The sequence below is a fragment of the Phascolarctos cinereus genome, unplaced genomic scaffold, assembly GCF_003287225.1.
Source record: "Phascolarctos cinereus isolate Bilbo 61053 unplaced genomic scaffold, phaCin_HiC Scaffold_8;HRSCAF=390, whole genome shotgun sequence".
NCBI classification, from domain to species: Eukaryota; Metazoa; Chordata; class Mammalia; order Diprotodontia; family Phascolarctidae; genus Phascolarctos; species Phascolarctos cinereus.
The window spans coordinates 60,685,327-60,702,567 of NW_027556291.1; the positions used below are offsets into that span (position 1 = coordinate 60,685,327).

General features: G+C 46.6%; 1 protein-coding gene across 5 annotated transcripts in view; it reads right to left on the reverse strand.

The window, feature by feature from the left end:
* Positions 1-15,339: 15,339 nt before the first annotated feature.
* MORC4 (MORC family CW-type zinc finger 4) overlaps positions 15,340-17,241 on the reverse strand; it is a 41,784-nt gene continuing 39,882 nt past the window's right edge. For 4 of the 5 annotated variants that reach the window (XM_020967246.2, XM_020967247.2, XM_020967245.2 and 1 more), the window contains 2 exons: positions 16,895-17,175; positions 15,340-15,587 (listed from right to left, as the gene is read on the reverse strand). In XM_020967246.2, the coding sequence (XP_020822905.1) occupies positions 15,434-15,587; positions 16,895-17,175 (435 nt within the window). In that variant the 3' untranslated portion in view covers positions 15,340-15,433. Of the gene's footprint in view, positions 15,588-15,917; positions 16,007-16,894; positions 17,176-17,241 lie in introns of all 5 variants that reach the window. The other variant, XM_020967243.2, reaches the window with a different exon arrangement.

The following is a 17,241-nucleotide window of genomic DNA, read 5'->3' on the forward strand; positions in this document are numbered from 1 at the left end:
CCCCATTTGGCAGATGAGGGGACTAAAGTCGCACAGAAAATTAATAGTGGAGCAATGACCTGAACCCAACCTAGTCTCATGTGAGAACAAGGTCTGAATTCGGAGGATCTAGGTTAGAAGCCAGGCGTGACTTTGGACAAATGTCATTTCCTCTCTTGATATCTGCCACACGGTCCATAAAAGGAGGCCTTATGACTTCTATTATGATTTCTGAGGTCCTGCCCGCTCGATAATCTCCCAATTCCATTGGGATATGGTGGAGATAACACTGGATTGGAGTGAGAAGGCCTAGGTTCAAGTCCCGCCTTTGCCACATTCCCTTTGTCATTTCAGGAAAGCCATTTTCTGGGCCTCAGTTTCCTCATCTGTAAAATGAAGGGGATGGCCTCTGAGGTTCTTTCTAGCTCTAGAGCTGGGATCTGTGAACCCAGGGCCCTTTCCACTCAGGCTGGGGAGTAGACAGAGTTAACTCTCCCAAAACCACACCTAGGTCTGTGGTCTAGCTGCCTCTGGTAACCAGGCAAAGGCCATAATCTGGTGGTCTGGGCACCTTCATTACCCACACCAATATGGGGGAAGGCTAAGAATTTTGGGGGATCCCCATCCCCAACTACGGGAAAATTCATTAATTGAGCCAGCCGATGCCAGCTAAGATAGCAGGACCGGTTTGGAAGTAGTGAATGTCTCTTTGGCATGGAGGCCAGGGCCCACCTCAGCCCTGTCCCAGCTTATTGGGAAGAACAGAGTCCCCCAGGCATCAAGGGCAGAGCAGGCTGAGCACAGTTCCCCTCCCCCACAGCCCACACTGCCATTCCTCACAGCCAGAGCTGATATTTGGAAGCACGCTCAGGGTCTGGACCCCAGGGAACCACTGGACCAAGTTGGAGATAGCTTATCACCTTCACTATCTGTTCTCCAAATCTGGCCATCCTGTCCCAGTTCTGCCACCCTAGGAAGGGCCTATCAGAGACCACCTCCTTGTTCCAAAGATGCCCACTCCAGGACAGATGCCCCATGCATTCACCCCCAACCCATGCTTATCTATGGAAAACGGAGTCATCTGCAGGGGAGACCAATGCCAGGCCCCCAGGGAAAACATAATTGTGTCTTCCTAGGGATGTGAGTTGGGGGGGGACGACATGTTGTGCTAGGGTGCAGTGGGGAATCAGAAATCCTCTCATAAATAAGATTACTGGCATTTGAGTGTGGCTTCCTTCTTTTGACTGTGTTTCCCCATATTCAATGAAAAGAGAGATGGATTTGGAATTAGAGGACATGTCTTCCTTGGCCTCAGTTTCCCCATCTGTAAAATGAGGAGATTGGACTGGATGGCCCCTGAGGGTCCTTTGAATTCTAGAACTATAAGCCTACAATCTCACTTTATCTGGTGAGTATTGTTTATTCCCATTTTACAGATGAGGAAACTGAGGCCCAGGAAGGGGTGCAATGTAACATCATATCTCAGGCCTCCCAGCCATCCCAGTCCCATGATCTATGTGTAGTGATTTGGGAGAGGGTGATGGGATGGTACAAAGAGCTCTGGGAGACACCCTTTCTGTATCCCCAAGGTCACCTGACCCACATCCCTTGGCAGGGCTGCCACAGGCCAGTGAGAGAAGGCAGGCTCTCTAAGGAAGACAGAGACAGAGAGATAGAGAGAAATAGAGATAGAAACAGAGAGACAGAGATAGGGAAATAGAAATAGAAAGAGAAATACACACAGAGACAAAGAAATACAGAGACAATGAGAGAGAGAAATACAGACAGAAACAGAGACAAAGAAGGAAAGAGAGAGAGAGAAATACAGAGACAGTGAGAGACAGAGAGATACATTCAGAAACAGAGACAAAGAAGGAAAGAAAGAGACAGAGAGAAATAGAGACAATGAGAGACAGAGATAATTAGAGATAGAAGCAGAGAGGCAGAGACAGGGAAAGAGAGAGACAGAGAGAAAAAGAGACAAGGAGAGACAGCGAGAAGTACAGACAGAAACTGAGACACAGATAGAGACAGAGACGTAAAGAGAGACAGAAAAATAAAGATGGAAACAGAGAGAAATACAGATAGAAAGAGAGAGACAGAGACAGGGAAATAGAGACAGAGAGAAATGGAGAGACAGAGGGAAATATAGACAGAAACAGAGAAGTGGAGAAACAGAGACAGAGAAATGGAGACAGAAATAGAGAGACAGAGGGAAATATAGACAGAAACAGAAACAGAGACAGAGAGACAGAGAAATAGAGACAGAGGGAAATATAGACAAAAACAGAGAAGTGGAGAAACAGAGATAGAGAAATGGAGACAGAAATAGAGAGACAGAGGGAAATATAGATAGAAACAGAAACAGAGACATAGAGAGACAGAAAGACAAGGAAATAGAGACAGAGGGAAATATAGACAGAAACAGACAGAGAAGTGGAGAGACAGAGAGAAATAGAGAGACAGAGAGACAGAAAAATACAGAGAGAAATAGAAATAGAAAGAGACAGAGACAGAGAAATAGAGAAACAGAGAGAAATAGAGCGTGAGCCGGGGAGAGGGAGAGCAGGCTTTCTCCTTGGGCCCAGCGACGCCCCCCCCCCAGCACGATAAGTCCATTGACAGCCCGATGCCGGGAGGCTGGACAGGCCAGGGCAGAACCTGAATCCCGGCTCTCCCCCTGGCTAGCCATTGAGCAAGAGTCCTTCAGTTTCCTAGAAAAGTCTCCCAGGTCTGGATCCAAGTTGAATAACTCTCAGTCCCCCAGTTCATCCTGTGCCATAAAGTAATTTAGATTAGCACTGGGCCAAGTGAGAGGCTTGGGGGGATAGTGAGGCCTTTGTGTCTGGAGCTGGAGCTCAGTCTTGCCACTCTGACCCTCGTACAAGGCAGGCCTATTTGTCTACCCCCCTTTGCCTTCAGAGGGTGTGACTGCTCCCCCTTTCTGGGCCCTAATACCGGAAAGAAGCCCCATTGACCCAAGGGCTGCTGCCAAAGGAGGGAGGATGTGCAAAAGGTAAGGGCCGCATGGAAAGAGCATTTCTTCTGGAATCAGGGGGTCTGGGTTCAAATGTCACCACTGACACTTGTTATCTGGGTGACCTTGGGCAAGTCCCTTCCCCTCCCTGGGCCTCAGTTTCCTTCTCTGTAAAATGATGGAGTTGAACTCGCTTGCCTGTCCCTTCCACCTCTCATTCTCCTGTCCTCTTTTGCCCAGAGCCCTCTTTCAGTCTATCTGTTAGACTGGCCTGCCATCCCCAGGACACAGCAACCTAGGGCTGAGAATAGTCTCTGTTCTTCCCAGTTCTGCTGGGTGCAGCCTCCCCCCCCCAATTCCTTTCTTTCCCCCAACCTGCCCCCCCCCCCCGGCCAGCCCAGGCCAGCCTCTGGCTCTCATGGTTGTTGCCTTTGGTGAACACATCTGTTATCTTGAGAGGAAAAAAAAACACTCGAGCAGGAAGTAGGCTGGGTTATCATCTTTCGCCCCAAGTGGTAGCTGAAGCAGGCTGTGCAGTGCCCATTGATAAAATGGTGGCTATGGTGATAAGGAAATAATTGTCACCAACCCCCTCACCATATTTGTCAATCCCTTACTTCCTTTGGGACCATCCGCCCTCCAAGGCAGGAGCCCTGGTTCCCTAACTTCCAATTATGGGACATTTCGTCAGTCCTTTCCCCTCTCTGGGCTTCAGTCTTTCCATCTGTGAAATGGGAGGAAATAACTCTCCCTGGCCCACAAACTTCCTTGACAAATGGGAGATGGTATTATTAGTCAAGGCCCTCTTGGGTCCCAGGTCAGGAGAGCCCAGATTGTCCTTCCCCCCTAGGAAGGCACCATCTCTCAAGGCCCCACCCCCAAAAGCTAACAACCTGAGGAAAGGGGTCTAGTCCTCTCTTGCATTAAGCACTGAAAAGTGCTACAATCTGGAAGTCCCAGGGGCAGTGGCCTGTTGGAGGAGTCATGGAATCACCAAGGGAACTCAGTGACCACCTAGTCTAAGCCACACCTGAAAAAAGTCCCCTCTACAATATACCTGACAAATCCAATGTCAACTTGAAGAACGTCAATGGAGTCTAACTGCAAAGGGCACCCATTCAACTCCTGGAAAGTTCTGACTGTTTGGGATTGTTCTTCCCTGACATCCAAATGAAATTGGACTCTATGCAGCTTCCCCCCCAGTGCACCTGCTTCTGCCCTCTGGGGCTAAGCAGAATGAAACTCGGTTCATTTTCTCCCCTGTGTTCTCCCTCAGCTAAACATTCCCAGTCCCTTCCGCTGGTCCTCTTATGACACTGACTCAAGGCCCTTCATTATCCTGGCTGCCCTGTTCTGGATGCTCCAATCTTTTTTTTTTTTGGGGGGGTGAGGCAATGGGGTTAAGTGACTTGCCCAAGGTCACACAGCTAATAAGTGTTAAGTGTCTGAGGCTGGATTTGAACTCAGGTCCTTCTGACTCCAAGGCCAGAGCTCTATTCACTGAGCCACCTAGCTGCCCCCTGGATGCTCCAATCTTTATCTACCTTCTCCACATCCTTCCTAAAATGTGCTGCCCAGAACTGAATGTGATATTCTAGATATAATTTGATCACAGCAGAATAATGTGGGACTATCCCACTTCCCTAATCCTGGTTATCACTCGTCTCTTGATGCAGCCTGAGTTTGCATGAACTTTCTTGACTCACACTGTTGAGTCATATTGACCTTACGGTCAGTCCTCTAGATTTTTGGTGGATGAATGATATCCTCTGATCTCAAAAGCCTTTCTTTAACCTATAGATCAGCTCAGTCATTCATTCTATCCAAAGTGAAGACAGATAATATCACTTTGCCTGTACCCAAATCAGCTACAGCATGGCTTAGGGCTTAGGACGCTTGAGGTGGCAGCCTTGGGTACTTACTGAGCCTTCCTTAGCCTCCTGAGAAGGTAATTTGATTCTGGGGTGCCCACATAGGGAGAAAAAGCCTGAAAAGCTTCCTGAGGAAGTCTCCACTTGGCATCTCAGAATCAACCAATTAGAAGTTAATGACTCCATGAAGCATCAAGAAATATTAAAAGAAAGTCAAAAGACTGAAAAAATAGAAGAAAATGTGAGGCATCCCATGCAAAAATAGCCTTGGAAAACAGATCAAGGAGAGACAATTTAAGAATCATTGGACTATCTGAAAGCCAGACCTGAAAAAGAGAGCCTAGAGACATTATATTTCAAGAAATCATAAAAGAAAACTTCCCAGATCTCTTAGAACCAGGGGGCAAAGCATTAATTAAAAGAATATACTAGTTACCTCCTGAAAGAAACCTCAAAAGGAATAGTATAACCAGAATCTAGAGCTCCCAGGTTAAAGAAAAAAATACTCAAGAAGCTGGAAAGAAAGAATTCAAATGCCAAGGAGCCATAGTCAGGCTACTTGGAATGTGATATTCCACAAGGCAAAAGTTCTAGGCTGTCAACTGACAATAATTGACCCAGAAAAATGGACTGATAATACTGTAAGAGAAAACAATGGATTTTTAATGAAATAGAGGACTTCCAAGCATTCCTGATGAAAAGACCAGAGCTGAGTAAAAAAATCTGACACTCAAACACAGAAGTCAAGAGAAGCATTAGAAAGATAAACATGAATGAGTAATCAAGAATTAACAGAGTTAAAGTGTGTACATTATTATATGGGGAAATGATATATGTAGCCCCTCAGAGACATCATTAGGCATCAGAGAGGGAGTCTAATTAGACAGAGGGCTTGATTCTGTTATGTTTTGATGACCTTAGAAGAATGGAAAGGGAGAGGAAGAAGAACATCACCTCCCGTGGGGGGAGAGGAAGAAAGGCAAACATTATCTCACAGAAATGGGGGGTACATGCACAGAAGTCTACAAAACAAGGAGGAGGGAGTGGTCGGGAACAGGTGACTCTTGAAAAATATTTGTTCAGAAACCTGATGTGGTCCTGACACATTGCCAAAGTCATCCTGCTCTTAGAATGATAGTAAGATCGTCACCCTGGAGATGGCAGGGCCCTTGGAGGCCATCCAGTGCTTCTTAAACTGTGGGTCGTGACCCCATGGGGTCACGACCCACAGTTTAAGAAGCACTGAAGGGGTCGCAAGTGGAAAAAGTTTGAGAAGCCCAACCATTTTATTTAACACAGGGGCAAAGTGAAGTCCAATGAGGAGAAGTGATTTGTCTTGGGCTAAACAGCTAGTAAATGTCTGTAGTTGAGATTCAAACCCAGGCCTTTCCTGACTCTGCGTGTAGTGATTCCTCCACTAGGCCTCATTGCTTCCCTCCATATTTTTATTCAATTACTAAAAGCAAGTCTTTTTATCCACAGGGTACACTAAATATAAAAGAATGTTTCTATTCAAACTTAATGAAAATAAAGATGAAAAAAATGAGATGGCAATAATAATAAGGAGAAAACAATGATATTGATAACTTCTATTTTTCCATTGTCTAAGTTTTCCTTATAACAATTCTATTATGCAGGTGGTGCAGAGATTGTTACCCACGTTTTCTGGTTGAGGAAACAGCGAAGGGAATTGATTTTCTCAAGATCACACAGCATATTGGCAGGAGAGCCAAGCTTAGGCCTCAGCTCTCCTCATCCCCAGGCCCTGGTGATCTCTACAACCCCCAGAATTTCTCCTTGTGCTGTTTCAGAGATTTCCCACCCAAAGGAACCATCTCTGGCATAGCACTGAGTGGTTGGATCAAGGAAGGTACCAAGGAAACTTTAGGGAGTATGTCTTCTGTGCGAATTCTGACATGGACATGAAGAAATAAAGAAGAAGAAGAAAAAGTAGAGTCCATGGTTGGCCTATGGAGGGAGGAAGACAGCAGTGCTGGGGTCGGGGGGCGTAGGGGTGTCACACTTGCCCTGGGAATGCAAGAGGCCCTTCGTGTTTCGCAGTTCTCATGGTTAATGTTAATCTGTCTGTAATGATAAACCAACATGTCCTTAGGTGTTGGTTTCCCAGTGCCCATGAGAGCTACCTGAATCAGCAATCTCCAGGTGGGAGGCAGAGCTTGGAAGAACACAGGCAGACAGAGGCCAGCGAATTCAAGACCTCCTGGAGTGTGAGAATGGGGTCTTGGGAGCCATTGTGATAGCGGGAAAGCTGCCAGGTGACAGTCCTGAAGGCAGCCAAGAGGAAATGGCTTCCACTCTAACTGTAGGATTCAGGTTATATAATGGATGAGAAGAATGTCCTGACCATGAGAGTGGTTAAACATTGGACTAGACTGTAGAATTTCCTTTGCTGGTACTGCTACTTAGCTGGAGAAGTGGGGCAGTAGAAAGAGGCAAATCTCACCTTTGTCAGTTACTACCTATGTGACCTTGAGGAAGTCACCTCACCTCCCTGGTCTCACTTTCCCCTTCTGGACAATGTCAGAGTTGGACATGAATGCAGTCACTTCTTCATCCTGGGCCTCAGTTTCCCCCTCTGTAAAATGAGGGGGTTGGACTCAGTGGCCTCTGAGGACCCTTCCAGCTTTAGAACTGTATCCTATGACCATGGAGTGTTCTGAAAGTTATGATGGTCATCTCTTAGATACTTTCTGAAGAAGCTTCCCCTCTAAGCCTAAGTGGCTGCATTAGCGGCTAGTCGAAAAGTAGTAGCTTCAAGAAAAAAAGTACTGATTGGTTGGGATCAGCATATGAATGTAATGGAATATTGTTATGTAACTAGGGGACACAGTGGTCAGAGCACTGGACTTGGTGTCAGGAAGATAAGCTTGGATTAAGCTTTAAACACTTCCTAGCTATGTGACCCTGAGCCAGTCACTTAACTTGTGCCTCAGTTTCCTCATCTGTAAGATGGGGATAATAATAGTATCTACCTCCCTGGGATGTTGTGAGGATAAAATGAAATCATATCTGTAAAGTGCTTTGCAAACTTTAAACTCTATGAATGCTAGCAATTATGATTATTCCATAAGAACTAGCAAACAGGAGGAATTCAGAGAAGTGTAGACACATAGGAAATGCCTTGAAGTAAGCAGAACCAGGAGAACAACGTTTGCATCTTTGGAGCTAGGCCTCAAAAGTTGTTAGACCCTTTGACTCAAAGATATTAGTACATGGCCTATGCCCCAGTGAGATGAGAGAGAGAAAGACAGAGACAGAGACAGACAGAGGCAGAGAGAGAGGGAGGGGGAGAGAGAGAGAGAGAAGACCAAAAGCACTGGTATATGAACATGATGGAATACTATTGTGCTATAAGAAATCACGAAAGGGATGGTCTTAGGAAAACCTGGGAAGATTTGTATGAACTGATGCAAAGTGAAGTGAGCAGAACCAGAACAATTTATAAAATAATAATGACATTCAAAAAGTTGTTTGTCAACTTTGAAAAACTGATCAGTGGATAGAGCACCGGCCCTGAAGTCAGGAGGACCTGAGTTCAAATCTGGACTCAAACCAAACACTTGACACTTCCTAGCTGTGTGACCCTGGGCAAGTCACTTAACCCCAATTGCCTAAAACAACAACAACAAAACTCTGATCGACACAATGGCCAGCTATGATTCCAGAGGAACCATGATGAAACTCTTTTCCTCTCCTATTGACAGAAGCAATAAACCCAAAATACAAACAGATCATACATGGACAGTGCAGAAATATTTCCCTTGACCACACATATTTCTTACAAACAAGGGTTGTTTTTCTTTATTTTCAATTGGAAGTGGAGTCGGGTGGGGTGGGGTGGGAGGTAGGCAGGATAAACATCTAGGTGGTGTAGTAGATAGCACACCATACCTGGAATCAGGAAGATTACTTTTCCCGAGTTCAAACCTGGTTTCAGATAAGTCACTTAACCCTGTTTGACTTAGTTCCTCATCTGTCAAATGAGCTGCAGAAGGAAATGGAAAACCACTCTAGTATCTTTGTCAAGAAAACCCCAAATGGGGTCATGGAGAGTAGGACATGACTAAAACAATTGAAAGGAAGGGAGAGAAACTAAATGATTTTGGGTTTTTTTTTTAACATTTAATAGTATTTTTTTTTCCAATTACATATAATGATACTTTTCAACATTCATTTTCATAAGAGTTTAAGTTCCAAGTGTTTCTCCCTCCCTCCCTTCCCTCTCCCCTCCCCAAGACAGCAAGTAATCTGATATAGGTTATACATGTACAATCATGTCAAATATATTTCCAGAAACTAAATGTTTATTAATTGAAAAAAATTAAATTTTTAAAAGAATAATTAATATAGGCATCCACTATGATAACATAAATAAAAAAGCAGTAGATCTCAGATTAGCAATGACCAAAGGTGGGATGGGGAGGGGGGTGAGGAAGAGAAAATAAATTATTGTTAATTGAAATAAAATTTTAAAAAATGACCCATCTTGGTCCTGGAATAGGTGATAAAACATATCTCTCTTCTCTTGGCAAAGGTGTGGGGGGATTACGGGTGCAGAATATATAATATTCTGGTAGTCATTTTGTTGGTGAGTTTTGCTTAATTATTTTTCTTTGGTACAGGGAGGGTCAAATAATAGCTAATAATAATAATAGTTAACATCTCTATGACCTATGTGCCATGCACCGTGCTCATCATACCCTGGGAGGTAGGTGCTATGATTATAGGGGAGAGGGTAAACTGAGGAATGCCTATGATTCAAATTCCCCTCTTCAAAATCTCAATAAGACTTTTAAAAAAGTAACAAAATGATGATGGATGCCTTCCACCTTGCATCCAAGAACTGCTCTCATGCAGGTTATGAGGGAGAGACCGACAGCCATGGAGCCGAACAATAACGCTTTGCAAAAGAAGATGGGGCAGCAGCAATCTCTTCCTAAAGGAGTCACAAAGCAATCAAAGAAGGTAAATAACTATGGCCTTCATTTTCTTACTCTTAAGAAAAAAAGAAAAGGAAGAAGAAAGGAGAAGGAATTCCAGCCAGGCCCAAGGAGAACTTTGCCTTCTCAAGCAGAGCCAGCAGGGCTTGGGGATAAAGAGCCCAACGCTCTCCATGGTCCAACCTGGCGTGACTTAGTCTCACACTATACAACCAAGGCTTCCCTCCTCCAATTAGGCCAGCCTCCTCCTCCTCCCTTGAGGATCCCATGCTGCCACCCTTCAGAAGTCAGTTTACTTCCTCTTGTAGAATGAGGGAGTTAGATTAGAGGTCTCTAAGGCCCCTTCTAGCTGGAGTTCTACGAGCCTATGTGTGACTTTGGACAAGTCACTTGCCCTCTGTAGGACTGGGCTTCCTCCTCTGTACAATGAGGTGATTCATGCTGTTGTTGATGTCTGTCCTTCATTTCGGAAGAGGATGGATGGTGTCTTGACTTGCACGTGAATTTGGATTTAGTGGAGGCAGAGTTCATTGAAGTCCAGTGACAAGACGAAAGTCAAGACAGCCTAGCTGGTCTCTGAGGTTGCATGCCTAAAATTCCTTCCCCTCTCCTGTCAGTCTACCATCTCTTAGCTCCAATTCCAGCTTCTCCAGGAAGTCTTTCCAACTATCCCCAGGCTACAGTTATCTGTCCCTGTCTCTCTCCCTCCCGTATCTCTCTTTATTCAGAATGTACCATTTTGGAATGTAACTGGAATTCTTTCAATGAACACGTACTGAGTCACTACTAGGAGTGATGAATTGTTCCTCTCCTCAAGGGCCTTGAGTTATATAATACCCTGTAGACCATAGGTATTAAACTCATGACCCACAGCCTGCATGTGGCTTCAAAATTCCAGAATACTGGGGGCAGCTAGGCGGCTCAGTGGAGTCAGGAGGACCTAATTTCAAATCTAGCCTCAAACCAGACACTTGACATTTACTAGCTGCGTGTCCCTGGGCAAGTCACTTAACCCCAATTGCCTCGCCAAAAACAAAAACAAACAAAAAAACCCCTCTGGAATACAGCCAAAGCAGATTAAAATGTAACTGGGAAAAATGTTTGATGAAATAAATAAAAAATACAATACACACAGAGAATGTTCATTTGTGGTTTTCTAAGTCACCATGCACTGGAGGGATCCTTTCTACTTGAGTTTGACACCAAGGTTGTAGAATATAAGGCACTTTAAGAAATGCTTGTTGAATGAATGAATGGCCATCGTGTGTGGGTATGTGGGAGGTGTCTTATGACTGGCATAAAGTAAGTCCTTCAGGAGCTTAGAGGAAGGTGTTCAATGTCTTGGCAGGGGGTTGGGGGAGGGCAGAGAAAGCTTCGTAGAGAGGGAAGCATCTGAGCTCAGTTTTGAAAGAAATAAAACTGATAAAATCTTAGCACTAAGGGACCTCCGAGATAATCTATGTGAGCTTCAAAGAGGCAGAGACGGGCAGAAGGTATTCCAGGCTCAGTGTAAAAGGGAAGGGAGCTGTTCCGGAAGAGTGACATTGCCACACAGAGATGGCTGTTATGCCAGCAGAGAAGAGCATAGGGGTGGGGCCTTCGTTGCCTCTAGCTCCCTGGGCAGGCCGATAGTTTAGACAGGAAGCAAGACATGGCTCCCATCCAAGGCCCCTCTAAAGTGGCTTTGGGTTCAAATTTCTATTGAGTTTTAGACAGAGAGTTGAGATGGCATTAATAGGAGACTGCCCCACCACCGCTAAGGCAGTGGGAGCGTGGAGCCCCAAAATCAGGGTATCCTCTGAACTACTTAATAAGGAATGAGAAATGAGGGACAGGGACCCATGGGACTTAAACTAGGTATGCCATAGCAAGCAAGAGGCTGGAGAGGGGGGCAATGACTGGTCATTTAAGGCCTAGCACACATGTAATCTGTGTGGCTGGGCCTGGCACCACACCAACCAGTCCAGTTTTCACCGGCTCACACCAGATAAAGGGAAGAACATGGGTTGGTCTGGTCTTAACTGGAAAGCACGCAAAAAAATATGTGCAGAGGTGAGAAGCATAAGGCATAGGAAGCCAAGAAGTCCAGTTTGATTAAGCAGGTTTGTGTCTAGGAGTCATGGGAGATCAGGTTGGAAAAGTTAGTTGGAGCCAGGCTATGAAGGGACCTGAATGCCAAGCTAAGAAGTCTGAGATTTATTCAACACAAAGTCAGGAGTCATTGTACGATTTGAGGTGGGATAGTTACATGATTGCAGCTATGCATTAGGAAGAGTAACTTGGGAGTGGGGAGTGGGATAGTACTGGAGGTGGGGAGAACATTGCATTGTTGTAAGTCTGAGCGGGGCCCCAAACTAGGGCAGTAGCAGTGTGAGTGAAGAAGAGATGGGAGAGAATGTCATAGCATTGCCAAGGATTTGACAACTGATTAACCATGAGAAGTGAGGGAGAAGGAATAGAGACTGGGGGGGAGGGGGTGCTTGTAGCTACATTAAAAAGATGTAGTTGATCTATGGTGTCCTATTGCCAAGCTCGAGAAGGCAGAGACCATGTCTTACCTCCTTTTTTTTTGTATCCTTTCCAGCAGCCCATAGTAGGTATGAAATAAAGGATCGCTGCTCATAGAACACAAACACAATGCTTTGCCCTGGGAAAATAAAGCAAGTCAGCAGAGACTTTCCTTCCAGAGGCTCTCACCAACCAAGAGGGTATCTCCATGCTTTTGATATGTTATTAGCAAAGTAACAAAGCTGGGGAAGTGTGAATGTGAGCTGGCAGGGCTGGGAGGAAGGTGGGTACCCACTCCAAACAATACCAATGCTTCCCAGTGTTGAAGGAGTGCTTGGCTATGATAGGTATGGATACATAGGTAGACTTCCAAAGGGCCAGCCTCAGTCTGTTATCTACCTAACCTTGGCATAGACCCTCACCCAGTTGGGCCCAACCTACTCCACACTTAAGCCAGATTGGTCTCCTTACTCCTCTCCCTCCCGCCCTCTCCCCCTGCCACATTCCTGCCTCCGCTTCGCCCATTCCTGCCTTCTTTGGACATGCCTACTCCCTATGACCCAACCTGGAATGCCTTCTCCCTATGCCCATCTTGGAGGCTGTGTGGTGGAGTGGGAAGAACACTGGAATCAGAGTCAGAAGACCAGGGTTCAAATCCTGGCTCTGCCACTTCCTGCTTGTGGGACCTTGAGTAAGTCCCTTCCCCTCCCTGGGTCTGTTTCCCTATTTGTAAAATGAGGGGATTGGATCAGATGGCTTCTGGAGTCCCTTTTCAGCTTGAAAATCTAGGATCCTTATCTATTCTTCAAGGCCAAGTTCAAATCCCTCCATGATACTTTCCTTGACCAATTCAACCTATACCAATTTCTTGTAGTATGGTACTTACCTACACTAGTCTGATGTACATAAGGGGATTTGTCTTATACTTCTTTGAAACTTCCACAGCAGCAGAGGTAAGGAACCTGGGGCCTTGAGGCCACATGTGGCCCTCTAGGTCTTCAAGTGCGGCCCTTTGACTGAATCCCAATTTCACAGAATGAATCCCCTCAATAAAAGGATTTGTTCTGTAAAACTTGGACTCGGTCAAAAGGCCACACTCAAGGACCTAGAGGGCCACATGCGGCCTCGAGGACCCAGGATCCCCACCCCTCTACGGCCTAGTATAATGCTTTGCACACAGTAGGCACCCAATTCAGATTTATCAAATGATTAAACCAAGACCAACTGGTCTTGGGCCTTGGTGTTTGGAAAGGAAAAAGACTAGCAGAGGTTCTTGGGACACAGAAACAGCTTGTGGCTATGACTCCATTTCAAGGACAAGAAAAGATGGGTAGATGCAAGACTGGAGGATAGTAGGGACCAGTTTGGATGGTCAAACCCAAAGAGTAGCCATGAATGGTTTGATCAGCTTCCAATGTCTTCAATGGAGTGCCCCAGGGATTTGGCCTATTAAACACTCTGATCAACGACTTGGATAATAAAGGCTTAGTTGGAATCCTTATGTATTAAGTATGCAGATGATACAAATGAGAGGGAGAGCTAAGAGTCAGAATCCAGAGACATCTAAACAAATGTAATGAGGGATGAATGTAAAGTCTTATACTTGTGTTCAAAGACTCAACCACACAAGGCCGTGGTGGGGGAGGCCTGGTTAGACAGCTGTTGGTCTGTGTCAATGGTGGGATGTGGTAGCCCACAAAAGGGCCTACTTAATACAATCTTAGGTAGCATGAGAGGCATAACTGATAACCTGAATAGCTAACTTTTATACGGCACTTCCTATGTGCCAGGCACTGTGCTAAGTGCTTGACAATTATTACCTCATTTGATCCTCACAGCAATCCTAGGAGGAAGGTGCTATTATTATCATTTTACAGATAAGAAAACTGAGGCAAACAGAGGTTAAGTGACATGCCCAGGGTTACACAGCTAGTAAGTGTCTGAGGCTGGATTTGAACTCAGGTCTTCCTGACTCCAGGCTCAGCACTCTATCCACTGCACCACCTAGGGCCCAGGAACAAAAGTCCCACTGTACTGGTTAGACTTCATTAGAAGTACTGGGTTCGGTTCTGGGTATGTTTTAGGGTGGGCACTGATAAGCTGGAAAGTGTCCAGAGAAGGGCAGCTAGGATGAGGAAGGGCCTTGAGCCCACATCGCATAAGGATCAGGTGAATGAAATGGGCATAGCCTGAAGAAAAGAAGGCTCAGGGATGACAGGATAACTGCCTTGAAGTACTTGAAGATCAGGGCAGCTAGGTGGCGCAGTGGATAGAGCACTGGTCCTGGAGTCAGGAGGACCTGAGTTCAAGTCTAGTCGTGTGACCCTGGGCAAGTCACTTAACCTCACTGTCTAGCCCCCCCCCCAAAAAAGTACCTGAAGATCGAGGACCTGAAGGATTGATGAGACTTGTTACATTTTTGCCCCAGAAAGAAGAATTAAGAGTAATGGGAAGAAGTTTCAGAGAGGTAAACTGAGGGTGGCTGTTAGGAAAAACTTCCTCACACTCAGAGCTGATCCAAAGTGGAATGAACTGCTTTAGAAGAGACCCCAAAAGATACCTAGTCTAACCTCACCACTTTTCAGATTGAAGAAGGAGGCCCAAGGAGATAAAGTGATTTACCCAAGATCACCCATAAGCTCCTCTATCGATAGCCAGAAAGCCCTTCAGAGGCCATTGAGTCCACCACCTCATTTTACAGGAGAGAAAACAGGCACAGGGAAGAGTGACTCCCTCAGGGTCACGCCGGCAGCATGTCCAGAGCAGGAACTGAGCCCAGGCCCTCCGACTATATGGTCAACACCATTTCCACTGTCCTAAGCTGCCTCCTGTAATGGGATCCCCCTTGTTGGACATCCCCCAGGAGACGATGGATGACCGCTTGCCACGTATGCGGCAGGGGGCACCCTTTTGGGACGTGGGTTGGATTAGATGGCGGCTAAGCCCCTTCCAACTCTGAAACTCATTGGCTTTTGAGGGTATTGAGTGGCCTCTCACCCCACCCCCCTCTCCATCCCAAAAGGCAGGGAGAGAAGCAGCAAGATCACCAGCCGTCATTTATTACTAATTCTGTACACGTAAGGCAAGAAGGCGGCCACCGCAGGGAAGGCGAGCGACGGCGTGGGAGCCGTCGCCGATCACTCCAGGATGTGATTAGTCTCTAACACAGTTTGCAGGATCTCATCCACCTGATCAGACTCGAAGTTGACCTCTTCCAGCTCCAGGTGAGGAAGAATGGAGGCCAGCAGGCGGCTGACATTCACCCGGAGGCTTTTCAGCTTCTCCAGGGTGCTGAGATGGAGGAAGAGAAAGGACAATGGTGGGGGGCTCAGCCACGAAAGCGGCAAAGCAAAACAGCTGGGCAAGAGGGGGCTCTCTCCCCTCCCTCAGAGTTCCTAACCTACTGGGCCTCCATCAGGCAGAGCCAGGAAGGAACAGAACACCTGCCCCCCAGCCCCACCCCCAAAGCTTCCCAGCAGATACTGAAACTTCTGGGAGACAAAAGTCCAGGCTCTCCCTCCACACCTGCCCTGTTTTAAAAAACTCTAAGGGATTTCTTCATGGATCCTTTTTATGCTTGAATGAGACCATAATCAACTAAGTCATCTGAGATATCCAAACCTGAGTTATTGGCAGCATGGAGCTGGCCCAAGAGAAGGGTCAGGCGATTCCAGTTAATGGCCTGGGAGCTGGTTCCAGTGGGTTCACCCCTACCCAGACACACAACACTGAGTTAGCGTGACTCTGTGTCCCCAATCTCTCAAAAGGGGCTACCTACCGCCTCCTCCATCTACCTCTGGAGCAGCCCTCCCCAAGCAAACCTTTTTGTGATTCACAGACTGCTGAGAGGCTACTTCTCCCACTGGGACTCAGGCTTCCCTAGTGGGGCTGGAGATGATGGAGGGGAGACAAACTGAGGATAGAAGAACGGAAAGGAGTCTCTCTTCTCTTCCTCTCTCAATCCCAGATCTAGAAATTCAACTTGCTATGCAATTATAATGACCAAAGAAATATATGAGACTGTACGTCACCTCCTTCTCTGCAGAGGTGGGAGAACTACGGGTGTGAGACACTGCATACGTTGTTGGACTTGACTGAACGTGAGAACTTGAGCTTCTTGAGCTGAGGACTGTTTTGTTTTGCTTACTCTCTCCCCAGCACTTAGCACAGGGCCTGGCACGTTAGAGGGGCCTGATAAGTGTTTGTGGATTGATCGAACTAGTTCTGTTTTTCCTCTTTGTTATAAGAGGAGGCGTATACTGGGAAGTGTAGGCATAGCTACAGGGGCCAGACCGACAGTTCCATCGGTGTGGGAGTTCCCAGATGGGGAAACTTCCTTTCCCAACTGGAGGTTGGCCCCTTCTACACAATTTCAGAATCTTGGGGTGTGGCCTTCAAACCCTGAGAGCCTTGAATGACCCGGCTAGTGTGTGGGAGGCTGGACTTGTCCCCAGGTCTTCCTGGTCAGCTCCCTAGCCACCACACCACCCTACCTTCCCCAAACAAAAGCTGGAGGGAATTCAAGCACGGGAGCTGGAGACTGTAGGGCAAGGGCCTGGCGCACTCCCCACCAAAGACCAACAAACCCTGGTAACAACCTCCTATCTTCTCCCTCCAGGCTCTGACAGGAGCCCTGAGCCTGGCGCAGAACCTCCACGCGCATCTCTGTGGCCTTGAGCCGCTCCTTGAGCTCTGTCTTCTCCTCCAGGGTTCTCTCCAGCTCGGACTTGAGCACCTGCAGCTCGGCCTGGCGGTAGCCCATGTGCTTCTTGCTCCAGTACAAACTCTCGCTCTCTCGGGCCCGGAGGGTCATCAGTTCATGTTGGGTTCTCTCAAACTCGGTCTGCCAATGGCTCTTCTCCTCTTCTAGCTCTTGAACCTGTGGTCCAAAGGACAGGGACACAAGCACGCATGGAGACACCACTATCGCTCTACACCTCGTTCC